The following is a 14,081-nucleotide window of genomic DNA, read 5'->3' as shown; positions in this document are numbered from 1 at the left end:
AGAGCCAGCCAGCCTCCTGTCTATTGATGAAACAAGACAGGTGCGGATTGCCACGTCTCATTAAGGGAACCAAGTTCCCCTGGTCAGCCAAGTACAAGGTTAGTTATCCAAGCAGACCTGCGTGGAGTGTGAATGCTCAGTCTGCATTTCAGCCATAACCAGAAAGCTCAAAACAACCAGAGAAGAATTCCCTAGGCTGCTTTGGCCCCTGGTTCTGTTAGGTAGGTTTTCCTAGATTGCTGCCAGTTGTTGTGTGGGAGCTTCCCATTGGAACAACCTAGAACTGCTGGCTTTCTTGAGGCCTCGATGGTGTGCTCAGTGAATGAGGAAATTCTCAAACCACCCAGGTCAAGAAGAGGGAATAATAGACGTCCTATTGACCTTGTTATGGGACCCTCTGCTACACAGGCTGGGGCAGCCCAGAAACCCCTTCTCAGAATTATGCTTTCCAATGCATAAAATAAAAGTCATAGGATCCAAAGAAAACCAGCTATTAAAGAAATGAAGGAAATCCAGTGATATATGTTGAAGAAAAAAACCATGGTCCTTTGCCCCAGGTAAAAACCAGGTAAAAATTCAAGGTAGGGAATTGATTCAGATTTAAAAGAATAAGTATGGGGGTGGCTAGGCGGCACAGTGGATAAAGCATCAGCCTTGGATTCAGGAGTACCTGAGTTCAAATCTGGCCTCAGACACTTGACACTAGCTGTGTGACCCTGGGCAAGTCACTTAACCCCCATTGCCCCGTCAAAAAAAAAAAAAAGAATAAGTATGATTGCCCAATTGAGAAACGATCAAAGGACAGAAATTAGGGAGTTTTCAGAAGTAGAAATTCATGCTGTTAATAGGCATAAGAAAAAATACTCTAAATCACTCATTGGAGAAATGCAAATTAAATATTGCTGAGGTACCATTCATCAGAATGGCAAAGATGACAAAAAGGGAAAATGAAAACCCTTGGAGGGGCTGTGGTTATACTCATGCACTATTGGTGGAGCTGAACTATTCTAGAAAGCCATTTGGAACTATGGCCAAAAGGTTATTACATATCCTTGTGCACATCCTTTGACTCAGTGAAAACCCTAGTAGGAAGAAACCTGAGGAGATCAGGACCCAGAGTATTTGGGGACAAAAATACTTAGAGCAGCCCTTTTTTGTGGTAGCAAACAATTGGAAACTGTGGGGGTGCCCAACAGTGCAGGAGTCTCTGAACAAGTTATGATAGATGAATTGGCAGAATACTATTATGGTACAGGAAATGGTGCAGGGGATGGTTTCAGAGTAATCTGGGAAGGCTGGTATGAACTGATCCAAAGGGAAGTGAGAAGAACCAGGAAAAGAGTTTCTATAGTAACAGCAATATTGTAAACTCAGAACTTGAGATACCCTGCCCACCTCCAGATAAAGAACTGATAGACTCCCATGTGCGGACTGAGGCCAGTTTTTCTGGACATGTCTAGTGAGGGAATTTGTTTTGCTTGAATGTTTGTGATGGGAGGAGCAGTAGTGGGAAGGGGACAGCAGAAAGAAGGGCAGTGAGAGGGAGAGGATTTGGATGTGAAAATAAAATTGAATTTCTATTAAAAACCTGATTTAAAGCTACCTGCGCCACCTTGCTCATTTTACAGAAGAGGAAACTGAGGCCCACTGAAGCTGGATGACTGCCCAAGGTCACACAGGTCATAAGCATTAGAAGTAGAGGCTGCACTCTGTTCCTCTAGGGTTAGCATGGAGATGTTTGCACAGAGCCATGTCCTGGAGGGAAGAAGTTCTTTGTGAAGTAGGAGGGGTCTGTGGGATGAAGACAGGAAGTTCCTGGAGACCATTTTCCAGAAGTGAGGGAAGGCTCAGTCCATCCCTGAGCTTCTCCCAGAAGGACAGACAGAAATCTCCTCTTTGTTGAGGTGTGCGCATGTGTGTTTGAGGATAGATAAAAAGGAGATTTCTCTGCCAGAGTCACTCAACATCAGGACTGCCGACTGCCCTGTTGGTCGAGGGCCCTCTGCATGCTACCGCTCGTGTCAGGCGTGTGGTCCCAGATACCATGATGAGTATCCTTCATGGTCCTTCCTCTGCTAACTGTTAACATTTCTGTCTCAATAAGAAAGTTGGAATGGAACTTGCGTAATCCCATCTCCTTCTTTCCAAGGAAAACTGAGGTCGAGGGCCTCCCGCCCCAGTGGGGCTCCTCCCTCACCAACCTCACTCTCTGACATGGATGCGAATGAGCTGTCCCAGAGCAACTTTGAGGTAGGATTCAGGCCACAGAAGATGAGCAGCAGTGAGAACCAGGAGCACCCTGCAGAGGGCAGCTGCCTTCAAGATAGCCCAGGAGGGGAAGGCACGACCTTCGGGGCCAAGAACATGGCCCCTTCTCCCTGCCCATCTGAGTTCCGCAGCTGCAGCCCCGGCTGGTGCAGCGCCTTCTACGAAGCCGACTGCTTTGGTCCAGATGTGTACAGTTATGTGAAGAAACTAGGGCGGCAGAAAGCCAATGAGCCACCAAACACAGATGCCCCGAGCCTGGTAAGTCCTCGAAACGGTCCCAGGGAGCACTGAGCCTGCCTCCTCCCCTGGGCTGGTCCCTCAGACACCATGGCTCACTCCCACTGGCTGGCTCCTCATTCACTCTAGGGCTGTGCCACGTGCTCCGTGGGGGGTTGAAGGCCAAATGGGAGAAACCCAGTGAATCATCCTGGCTGTGGTCCTCACGGGGAGGAAGATGTGCCCCCTGCACTTCTGGATTCCCAAGGGGGCTCCTAGGGCTAGGGCTTGAGTCTGATGGGGGAGAGGGGCACTTGGGTCCCAGGAATCAGAACTGGTCTTGGGACCACACGGGGAAACACTGGGGCCTTGGCAAGACCTGAAAGGCCCAAGGTGCACCAGCCCACCCCTGTCACAGGAGGCCGTGGGGGCCCTCGAATGCTCTAACTATTGAGTTGTCTGGGACTGGAGCCTGGAGGCTGTGCCAAGCCTGCAACAGGGCTTAAGCCTTGTCAAAGGGCCCAGAAGCCAAAGGGCTTCTGGCTCAGCCAGGCAAGTTCCCAGCAGCCATTTCTCCTTCATCGTTGGCTTGCGGGTTTCTGAGAAAGCCCCATCCTGAATATTCTGAAGCCCTTCCTTCAGTCAGCTGGGGTCTCTCAGACACGAGCCCTGACCAGGGACCTGGCGGCGGTGTGCTCGCTGCTGGTTTTCCCAAAGTGTTGCCCCAGAGCCAGGTGTCTCCGCCTTGAATCTGCCCACATTTTAGGCTCCCCAGATGGAGGGAGACCGAAGCCAGACCCAGCGTCCCCTCTACAATGGCCAGGCCGAGGCCAGACACATCCTCCTCTGGGGGCTACATAAGCACGTGGCTGGCCATTTGCCAGGCGGCATCTTGCAGAAGGGGCAGCCATGAGGGGCATCAGGTGCATTTCTTGTTGGAAAGCATTGAGGAGAGAGGAGTCCCTTCCTGACATTCTTCAGAGCCCTGGACACCTGACTGGGGCAGGAGATGGGATAAGCCCACTCTGGTTTCCCTACACTGTCTCCTTGATATTTGAGGAAATAAATTGTCTCTGCTGGACAATGCTAGGCTTTCTAGAAGAGAAGCTCCTTACCTATAGACAGGTATTGCCTATAAAGACCTCTCCCTCTTGGGGGGTGAGCTATCCTAGGTAACAAAGGGCTCACATTTAACTTTCCACATGGCCTCTTGGAATGAGCTGGGCCCCGATCTGCTGCTAATGTAAAGAAGAAACATCCATAATGTTCATGGGCTTGGGCCCAGGACTGTGCTCTGGGTAGTGTGGCCTGAAAAGAGCCTGATGTGCACAGAGAATTGGGAGTGGGAGTCCTTACACTTTCATTCATGGTGATCACATAGCAGCTCAGCCAGAGAAGTTAGCATGTCTAGGACAGAATGCTGGTGGTGGGAGTGCATTAATTCCATTCAGTGACCACTTATGGAGACCACCTACCACTCACAGGGCTCTGGGCAGGCTTAGGAATGAGTCAGTTATGGTTAGAGCAGGTAGGAGTGAGCCCCAAGGAAGAATATTAAGTGGGCATCTCCCTTCATATTCTTTGCTTTTTTTTGTTCCCTTAATGGTATTCTTTTCCTACTTTAAGATGGATGGATGGATGGATGGATGGATGGATGGATGGATGGATGGATGGATGGATGGATGGATGGATGGATGGATGGATGGATGGATGGATGGATAGATGGGTGGATGGGTGGGTGGATGGGTGGGTAGATGGATGGATGAGTGGATGGGTGGATGGGTGGATGGGTGAGTGGATAGACAGATGGGTGGATGGATGGATGGGTACATGGGTGGGTAGGTGGATGGGTGGATAGGTGGGTGAATAGATGAATGGATTGGTGGATAGGTTAATGGGTGGGTGAGTGGATGGATGGATGGATGGGTAGATGCGTAGATGGATGGGTGGGTGGATGGATGGGTGAATGGATGGATTGGTGGATGGGTAGGTAGGTGGGTGGGTAGATGGATGGGTGAGTGGATGGGTGGGTGGATGGGTGGATGGATAAATAGAATGTTTATTAATTAAACACTATGTACCAGGCCTGTGCTAAGACCAGATGAAACTAATTCCCTCATACTCATTCATCCTTTACACTGCTAGGAGTGGCTAAAATGACTGGTTAGTTATCATGTGCGTGTTAACCAACCACATCACCTTATGAAGACAAAATGGTGCCTCAGTTCAGGGTTTCTGAGATCCTTCTCCCTAGAAATAAGGGTCCCCTACCAACTGGTCCTGTCAGGGATTGTCAGGCTGCCTCAAAATCCTGCCCCCCATTCTTCTGGGGGCTCCTAAATAGTAGTTAGCCTGACATGGAAGCAATGCAGAGTGGTGCTTGCCTATGAACTCAGATAAAGCCATACAGACTCTGAGAACCCTTACTCCCTCTCCCCTGCTCACGGAGCCCCCAGAGCAAGGCTACAGCCCCTCTTAGGAAACAAGGGGTATCCCTCAGGGTTCCTGGAGCAGGGCTTGTTTTTCTCAGATGTCATTGGCTCGAGCCCACATTCTGGCGTGCACTCTCCAATTTTAAAAAATTGATGAGAGTCTCTGTTTTATTTAACCAATTCATACCCATGAGCTTTTATGAAGGGGTATGTACTAGGAAGATGTAGCAAGAATAGGAGTTATGGAAGAAGCCTGTAGGGGGTCCTCATTTTCCCATCTGTTGCCTCATTTCCTGGTGGACAATGGGCTGCTCACAGAAGTCAGTTTCATAGGTGGAGGAGTCTGTGCTTCTGCTCTTGCTGGGCTGGGTTAAACGGGGCTTCATTCTTCAGGGCCTCACCCCTGCTGAGCCTCCTGCCACCCAGCCTGGCTCCAGTCCTCAAGCTTGTGATGCTCACTGTTCTAGCCCTACTTCCAAGCTCACAAGGTGGTGGCCATCACATAAAATCAGGAAAACTAGATTTATCAGGAGAGGGTCTTAGGGAAGAGCAGGCCCATGACCTCAGTGGGGATATCAGGGTGGAGGATTCTCTCCCCATTAAAGCCGATCGGTTCTTGCCGCCTCAAGTGAACCCAGCCAGGAAAGTAGGGGATGATGGGTGAGAGGGCGCCAACTCTGTGTGAGCCACCTGAGCCCAGGTGAAGGTGAAGGATTCTCCTCCTGGGGAGCCCCACCTTTTGGTCCCCTGGCATCCCTCGCCTGTGACACTTAACCTCGTAGGGGGCCTCCTGCTGCTCTCCAAGAGAAGTGGGTGGGCAGAGGGAGGCCCCCCTCTGGGCTTCCAGGTCCAGTCTCCACCCACATCCTTATCCTCAGGGTGCCCAGGGGCTGTGTGTCTCATGAGAGCGTCACTGTGTGAGCTTGTCCCATTAGGACGATGGGCGAGGAGGGGCATGAGCTTCCAGGGTGTTTTCCCCCTGGTCCATTTGGTGAGTGGTCAGAGGACTAAAGGCAATTGCCTGGGCCCCAAGCTCCATGCCCTGTGGGTTCTTCTGGCTCTCTCCATCCCTGGTGCAGCCTGAAGGGATTTGCCCAACTTCACAACCGAAAAATCTGACTTCAATAAGAGAGCGAGCATCGCCTTCTTTTAGCCATGCCATCTGTGTTGGGAGCTCCACCCGGGCTCCTTAGTCCCTCCTTACATCATGAGCTCTTGCCAGTGGCTCGCTGTGGAGGTGGTGTGCCCTTCCTCAGGGTCAATGCCTGGCTTTTGCTTCCTCTCATGCATTAGCGTGAGAATCCATGGGTCAAGAGAGACAATCCAGGGTGGGTGCTGCTGATTTTGGAGCAGCAATGTCACCCAATCCCACCACAGCTCAAGACACTTCAGGGGCTCCCTATTACCCCCAGCAATGGATGTCCCTCCACAATCTGGCTCCAGCCCATCTTTCCAGACACGTCTTCTGTTCTTTTGTATGCTGCCACCCCTACCCCCACCCCTGTCCCTGCTCTGGACTCTGAATGTCTCCTGAAGGCTCTTATTCCTTCCAATGGTAAGGCTCACACACACCTGAGGAAAAGGTTAGCGTTAGAAATGCCTGCTTCCATGAGGGCAGCTAGGTGGTGCAGTGGATAAAGCACTGGCCCTGGAGTCAGGAGAACCTGAGTTCAAATCCAGTCTCAGACACTGGACACTTACTAGCTGTGTGACCCTGGGAAAGTCACTTAACCCTCATTGCCCTGCAAAAAAACAAAAAAAAAAAAAAGAAAGAAATGCCTGCTTCCAACCCAAATGCCCAACAGGGATCTTAGCCCAAAGCCCTGATGACACCAAAAGGGGAAAGGGTGGCTGTGGCAGTTCTGTTGGGGGTAATGATTGTGATTTCTCAATGTCCATTTTCTGCAAACACCACCTGGCGGAGCAGTCTCCCCTTGAAGAGTATGAGTGTAACCGGGTAAGTGTCCTTGTGCACTAACTTGAGTCATCCCAGCTATTCAACTAGGACCATTTCATGGCCAGTTTAGGCCCCCTGTCCAGTCTAGATAATCTGTCATTGGCAAAATGTTCAGATCATGGGCATAATTTTGATGGCAACCTTTGGTTGGGCGCCATATTTAGCTCTCAGTATGTATTCTCTGCCCAGTGGGCCATCCTCTGTAACAAGGGTTAAAAATACAAGAGGAGGGGCAGCTAGGTGGTGCAATAGATAGAGCACCGGCCCTGGATTCAGGAGGACCTGAGTTCGTATCTGACCTCAGACACTTGACACTTACTAGCTGTGTGACCCTGGGCAAGTCACTTAACCCTCATTGGCCCGCAAAAAAAAAAAAGTAAAGAAAAGTAAAGAGGAAAATGAGCCCAACTAACCCATGCCTCAACCATACTGGACAGAAGGTGCCATGTTCTTTCCTAGAGTTCCTCACCTCTGCATGAAGGAAGTGAATTTCTCTTCTCTGGGGCCAAACTTGGTCATTCCATTTAGACACTGTTGCATTTCTTTATTTCCTAACATTTTCTCTTTCACATTGTTGTCCCTGTGGATCTGGTTGTCTGAGCCTGGATGACTTCAGGTGACAGGTGACAACAGTTCATCACATCAGTATGTCCACAGTTCTCAGAATTCTTTGTATTCATGGTGTCCTACTTGGGGTTTTATTTTGCTTCATTGGAAACATTAAATGCCTTTGTTACAGGCAGATCTTATTTAATAGCCATTGACATTTTAATTTATTCCGACCCGCAAAGTAGCCTCTTGCTCCTGGAGTCCCCATGAGGCTTCTTTGTCCATTAGTTCTCATTCCATGAGACAAGAATTTCTTTGCTGGGAATATGTCCAGAACAAAGACAGCCTCATTCTGGGGCACTTGGCCCCCTTGACAGTGGTTCGTTATATCAGGGGAAGGCACCTTTATGAAACAGGACCCTCTGGTATGTAATTAGGTACACAGCTCTGAGAAAGACAAATCTGGAAAGATCTTTATGCACTAATACAAAAGGGGGAGATCCACACTCAATGTTCTAAGCTCTGCTTAGTTAGATCCAATGTGCCTGAGAGAATGACCACTAAGGACAGAGGTCCTTGTCCCAGGGAGCTCATCACATCCCATCCATTGGTAACAAAGCTGAATTGTAGGCAAGAAAGAAGCATCAGCAGAAGGAGCTCAGAATAGGATTTGGAGTCAAAAGCCCTGGGTTCAAATCTCAGCTGGACCCCTTGGCTTGGCAAGATTCTGTCAACCTTCTGGGCATCCATTTTTTCATCTGTAAAATGAAGAGGTTGGGGGCAGCTAGATGGCACAGTGGATAGAGCACTGGCCCAGGAGTACCTGAGTTCAAATCCGGCCTCAGACACTTAACACTTACTAGCTGTGTAACCCTGGGCAAGTCACTTAACCCCAATTGCCCTGCAAACAAAACAAAATAAAACAAAAATGAAGAGGTTGGGCTAGGTCCCACTAGGATCCCTCCCAGTCCTGAGTTCCTGATCATTGTGATTTCAGAAGAGGCAGACACACACTCATAGGGAGTGATCAGAGATCAGGTATTTAGCTGACACTAGCCATGGGTAAGGCAGCACCATGGCAAAAGCTATCATGACAGGGGGCAGCTAGGTGGCACAGTGGATAAAGCACCAGCCCTGGATTCAGGAGGACCTGAGTTCAAATCGGGCCTCAGACACTTGACACTAGTTGTGTGACCCGAGGCAAGTCACTTAACCCTCATTGCCTTACCAAAAAAAGAAAAAAAAAACCTATCGTGACCTAAGGCTGTGCAGTGTCCAGGATGGAGGAGAGAGCCAGCCACTCCTCTGCCTTCTGCCCTGGCCAGAACACACCTGTCCCATTCTTGGTGCTCTCCCTCCAACATCTTCCTCACCTGGTCCTGGTGGGATTTTCCTTCCCTATATCCTTGAAGGGTCCTTCCCATTCCATCCCTTTTTGCCCACACACAGTCTTTTCCTTTGCCCGGAGAGAAGACATAACTGAAGTATGATTCTTCTGTTGTTGTATCAACAGATGGCATGATTCAGGTCCAAAGGGATTGAGCTGAGCCAAAAAATGACCCTCACACCCACACACTGAAGCTTGTACTTGTGTGTGGCTCCCGTGGCCCTTAGCTCCTCTCTCCTCCGTGGAGCGCCAGGTGGCCAGTCCCGGCTTTGGTTGTCTGGTGCCCTTCCTGGATAGGGTTGATTCCGACCACTGGGTCAAGAGAAGGCTTTTAGCTGCAGGAAACAAAGGTCCTTCAGTGGCCTTGAACTTGGCATCTTCTCAGGAGCTGGAACAGCAGCTGATGATGGAGAAGCGGAACTACCGGAAGACCCTGAAGTTCCGCCAGAAGCTGCTTCAGAAAGAGAAGAGAAGCCGAGGTAGCGGGGCCGTGGGCAAGGACGACAGAGCGGGATTGGTGGGAGGCAGCCATTGGCATCAGTGCTTGGAGCTCTCTGCTAAATGTGTTTTACACCGTAAGGTTCGGAGGTTAAAACTATGTTGTCAAAACTGAAAGGACAGCTGGAAGAGGCCAAGGCCAAGGTGCAGTTCCTCGAGCTGGTCAAGAAGTACCTACAGGTGAGTCAGCTTGGCTTATTTGTCCAACCCTCCTCCCCCTCCCTACCTCTCTCCTTCTCCTCTCCTTTCCCCCTTTCTTCCTCCTCCTCCTCTTCCCTCTCTTCCCCTCCCTCTCCTCCTCCCCCTCCCCTCTTCTTCTCCCTCCTCCTCCTTCCCCCTCCCCCCCCATTTTACATGTGCCAAGGGGCTTGTTAGCTTGCATCAGCTCACATGGCAGGGATGTTCCCTAGGGATGGCCCTGACCAGGCGGTGGTTGCCCTGTCCTGGCACTAACCCTTCTCAGGCACCCACTTAGACCAGAGGCTGGGTGGTCCTAACTCCCATAACAGCAGCTTGGCTCCTCCCAGGTGGCTTACGCGGAGCAGTGGGGCCTGCAGCCATGGGCACTGCCTGTCATCGTGAACATCTCGGCTGCCGGCTGCGACACCCTGGACTTCAGTCCCCTAGACGAGTCATCCTCGCTCATCTTCTACAACGTGAACAAACACCAAGGCAACAACAAACAGAAGAGGTCTCGGATCCTACAGGCCGGGACCCCCCTGGGTCTTATGGCATATCTCTACTCCAGGTACCTGGGTTCCAGGGTGAGGCTCAGAGAGGGTAGGAGGCTGCCCCAGGTCACCCAGCAAGAAGGTGTCCGATCCTTCGCTGCTGTCCATGAGGCTTTGAACTGGGAACTAACTGCTAAATGTGACTGAAGGTTGCAAGCCAAGCTAACTGGAAGCATGGCGAATAACAAACAGATGGTGTGTGGCAGATGGCAGATGGCAAGTGGCGGATGGTGGAGGTGGATGGTGGATGGTGGATGGTGGATAGTAGATGTCAAATGGTGGAGGTGGATGGCAGATGGCAGATATGGATGGCAGATGGTGGATGGCAGATGGCAGATATGGATGGCAGATGGTGGATGGCAGATGGCAGATATGGATGGCAGATGGTGGATGGCAGATGGTGGGTGGTAGATGACAGATGGTGGAGGTGGATGGCAGATGGCAGATATGAATGGTGGAGGTGGATGGCAGATATGGATGTCGGATGGTAGACAGTGGGTTGCAGGTAGATAGTGGATGGCAAATGGATGGTGGGCTTCTAGATAGAAATAGAAAAGTGAGGGAAAGGGGCCTGTCTGATATTGTGGGGAGGAAGGGGGTGAGTTATGAAGAAAGATGAGGTTTAGAAGTCGGGACTTCTTCATAGATCAGTCCATCAGCAAGCTCTTATTAAGAACCAGGAAAAACAGAAATGAAGCTGCCTTCAGGGAGCTCCTCATCTTTGGGGAAGATTTGGGCACAGAAGAGTTCAGAGAGGAAATAGATGCCAGGAGTTTGGTCAGTGAAGTGTTGTAACTGGAACAATTGTGGAGATGATAAGGGAACCTATGGAAGTTCCTGGTGTGCCCAAGAAAAAGGGTGTGGAAAGAGACAAGAAGGCCCAGGACTGAGCCTTGGGGGATCCCCATGGTAAGGGGCTGATGAGGAATCAGCAAAGGAGACTTCAGAGGCAAAATGCAGCACCTGCCACTGGGGACCCCTTCCAACCAAATCTCCCTTTCTGCAACAGGAGACTGTTCTGGCTTGTAAGCCTCCACAGTACAGATGACAAAGGAACAGGCTTCCATCCTTACATGTTCTGAGTCTGCCAACCTGCCCATGCAGATAAACAGACATTCAGAGTTGGAAGGGGCCTCAGTGGCCACACCTGGTCCAAGCCATATGGTGTCCCTCCACAGCATCACAGCAAGTCCCAGCTTGGAGACTTCAGTTCAAATCCTGCCCCAGATACTTATTGTATGACCATGAATTTAAAAAAGCTCCCTGCCTCATTTTCCTCATCTGTAAAATGGTCATAATAAGAAACAGGGAGGGAGGAGACAGGAGAAACAGAGAGAGAGAGACAGAGAAAGACAGACAGACAGACAGACAGACAGACAGACAGACAGAGAACAGTGTCCCAGAAACCCAGAGAACAAGGTATCCAAGAGGAGAAAGTGCTCAGCAGTGTCCAAGGCTGCAGAGGGGGCAAGGAGAGATCATCAGTAACCTTGGAAAGAGCAGTTGGGGGAGTGATGAGGTCAGAAGCCAGCCCATAGTTAAGAAAGGAGTGAGAGGAGAGAAAGTGGTTTTCTCCAGTCCATTTGTTACAGAAGGGAGGAGATACAGGATGATGACAACAGGGAGGGGGGTGAGAAGGGGGAGATGCAGGAAGCAGTCTGCCAGAGCAAAAGGATGGGCCACCTCTTCATGGGCGATGGGGAGGAGAAACTAGTAGCAAAAGGTGTCTGGGAGATGGGAGTTGAGAGGAGAGGAGAGGAGAGAGAGCACACCACAGATGGCCTCCTGTATTCAGGAAATGTGAGGCCAGGTTCTCAGCTGAGGGCGTCTGGGGGGGATGAGAACTTTGAAGAGGGTTAGAAGCCTCGAGGAGAGTGTCTGCGGTGAGTGGGAGAAGGAGCCGTGAAGGAGGCGGCAGAGGATCGCCTGGCAGCAGGGAGGGCTCAGCTGAGCTTATGGTGCATAATTGGAGGATAGAAAAGATGGGGCTGGAGGGTCTTGGTGGATGGTCAGCAGTTAGAATCTGTGCTTGGCCTAATTCTGTTGAGCAGAGGTCTACTTTTGGTTTGTTTTTTAAAACTCAGATGGTGTCAAGTTTGCAGATATCCCAAGGCTGAGGGAACCAGGTAACAGATTCCCAAAGGGGACGGATAGCACACTCAGAGTGGAAGCCAAAACTAATTCAAATAAGCAATGTGAAGGCTATGTGTGTCTGTGCATGTGTCTGCATGTCTATCACTTTGTCTCTGTGTCTGTCTGTCTGTGTCTTTGTGTGTGTGTGTGTGTGTGTGTGTGTGTATTTATGTGCATGTCCTTGTGTTTATGTCTGTGTCTCTCTGTGTGTCTGTATGTCTATGTGCCACCATCTCCTCCGGGGCTGACATTGCTCCGGCTGCCTCCCAAGAGAAAGGTGCAGGAGCGTTGAGCCGCCTCACAATACTCCCTCTTCTTCGCCTTTGCAGCGACGCTTTTCTGGAAGGCTATGTGCAGCAGTTTCTCTATACCTTCCGATATTTCTGCACCCCAGAAGACTTTCTGCAGTTCCTCCTGGACAGGATCCATAGCACTTTATCCAGGTAAGCCTAAGGCCTTTTGGGCTGAGCTGTGCTTGGGAGAGACTCCCTTGGTCCGTGGGGCCCTCGTCTCTGCTCTCTGGCCCAGATCTAAAATAATAGTTGAAGCAGGAGCTGGTGCTGGGGTGCAGGCAGTTGACTTCCTTTGGACCCTCCTGCCTTCTGATTGTGCATCTCACTGTGTGTCCGGGGCCCCTAGGGGTTGGGAGGCATTCGGGAAAGGCACGTCTGCCATGGGCACTCAGGGATCCGTACCAGCATCTCTATCTCTTGGGTTCCCCATGGGCAAGACAACTGATGCAACGCAATCCGGGGCCATGGGCAACTCCACCCTAACCCTCCCTTTTTTCTGTTTCCAGAGCCAACCAGGACCCCACGTCTACCTTCACCAAGATCTATAACCGCAGTTTCTGCATCCTCCAGGCCTGGATTGAAGATTGCTACACTATAGACTTCACCAGGAACAGCGGGCTTCTGGAAAAGCTTGAAGAGTTTATTTCTTCCAAGGTAATTCACTCTAAGACCCAGACCCAGAGCCAGTAAATAGCCAGGCTGGACACAAGCCTTGGGGCAGAGGCAGGACTGGTTGGACTCAGGGCAATTCTGAAAAGCACCAGCCCTCTCCATCCCACCGACCCCTCGATGTGCTTGGTCCAGGTCGCTCCCCTCGATGGCTATGGGGAGCACTTGAGGTCCTTTCTCGAAGTCGCCACAGATGGAAAATGTGAGGGCCCTTCCCGCCTCGGTGACCTGGAGGATGATAAAGAAGCTGATGAGGATACACGGTCTCTGAATGCACTCTGTAAAAAGCTCTCCGAAGAGAATCTCTCTCGGAAGGTACATAGTTTTTTGTTTTGTTTTGGTTTTGGTTTTGTTTTTTTAAATGAAAATATTTTATTATTTTCCAGTTACATGTAGAGATAGTTTTCAACATTTGTTTATATAAGATTCCAATTTCAAATTTTTCTCCCTCCCTCCTCTCCTTCCCCCTCTCCCCTAGACAGCAGGTAATCTGATATAGGTTTTGTATATATATATATATATATATACATATATATATATACATATACATATATATACATATACATATATATACACATATACTTATATACATGTATATGTATATATTCAATAACATTAAACATATTTCTGCATTAGTCATGTTATAAGAGAAGAATCAGAGCAATAAGGAAAAACCTCAAAATAGAAAAACAACAGCACCAAAAACAAAAGAAATAGTATGATTCAATCAGCATCCATATTCCACAGTTTTTTTTTTCTGGATTTGGAGAGCCTTTTCCATCATGAGTCCTTTGGAACTTTCTTGTACCATTGTCTTGGTGAGAAGAATCAAGTCTATCACAGTTGATCAACACATAATGTTGATGATACTGTGTAAAATGTTCTTCTGGTTCTGCTCATTTCACTCATCATCAGTTCATGCAAGTCCCTCCAGGTTTCTCTGAACTC

The 14,081-nt window shown here is 49.8% G+C and overlaps 1 protein-coding gene across 1 annotated transcript in view; it reads left to right on the top strand.

The window, feature by feature from the left end:
- Positions 1–14,081, top strand: part of KNDC1 (kinase non-catalytic C-lobe domain containing 1) — an 89,408-nt gene that overhangs the window by 56,541 nt on the left and 18,786 nt on the right. Inside the window, 8 exon segments of the mRNA XM_043983330.1 lie at positions 2,150–2,526; positions 6,844–6,873; positions 9,195–9,288; positions 9,390–9,487; positions 9,835–10,055; positions 12,501–12,614; positions 12,971–13,118; positions 13,269–13,448. Coding sequence (XP_043839265.1) covers positions 2,150–2,526; positions 6,844–6,873; positions 9,195–9,288; positions 9,390–9,487; positions 9,835–10,055; positions 12,501–12,614; positions 12,971–13,118; positions 13,269–13,448 — 1,262 coding nt within the window.

The sequence above is a fragment of the Dromiciops gliroides genome, chromosome 2 (genome assembly GCF_019393635.1).
Source record: "Dromiciops gliroides isolate mDroGli1 chromosome 2, mDroGli1.pri, whole genome shotgun sequence".
NCBI classification, from domain to species: Eukaryota; Metazoa; Chordata; class Mammalia; order Microbiotheria; family Microbiotheriidae; genus Dromiciops; species Dromiciops gliroides.
This window is presented reverse-complemented; position numbering and strand designations above follow the sequence as displayed.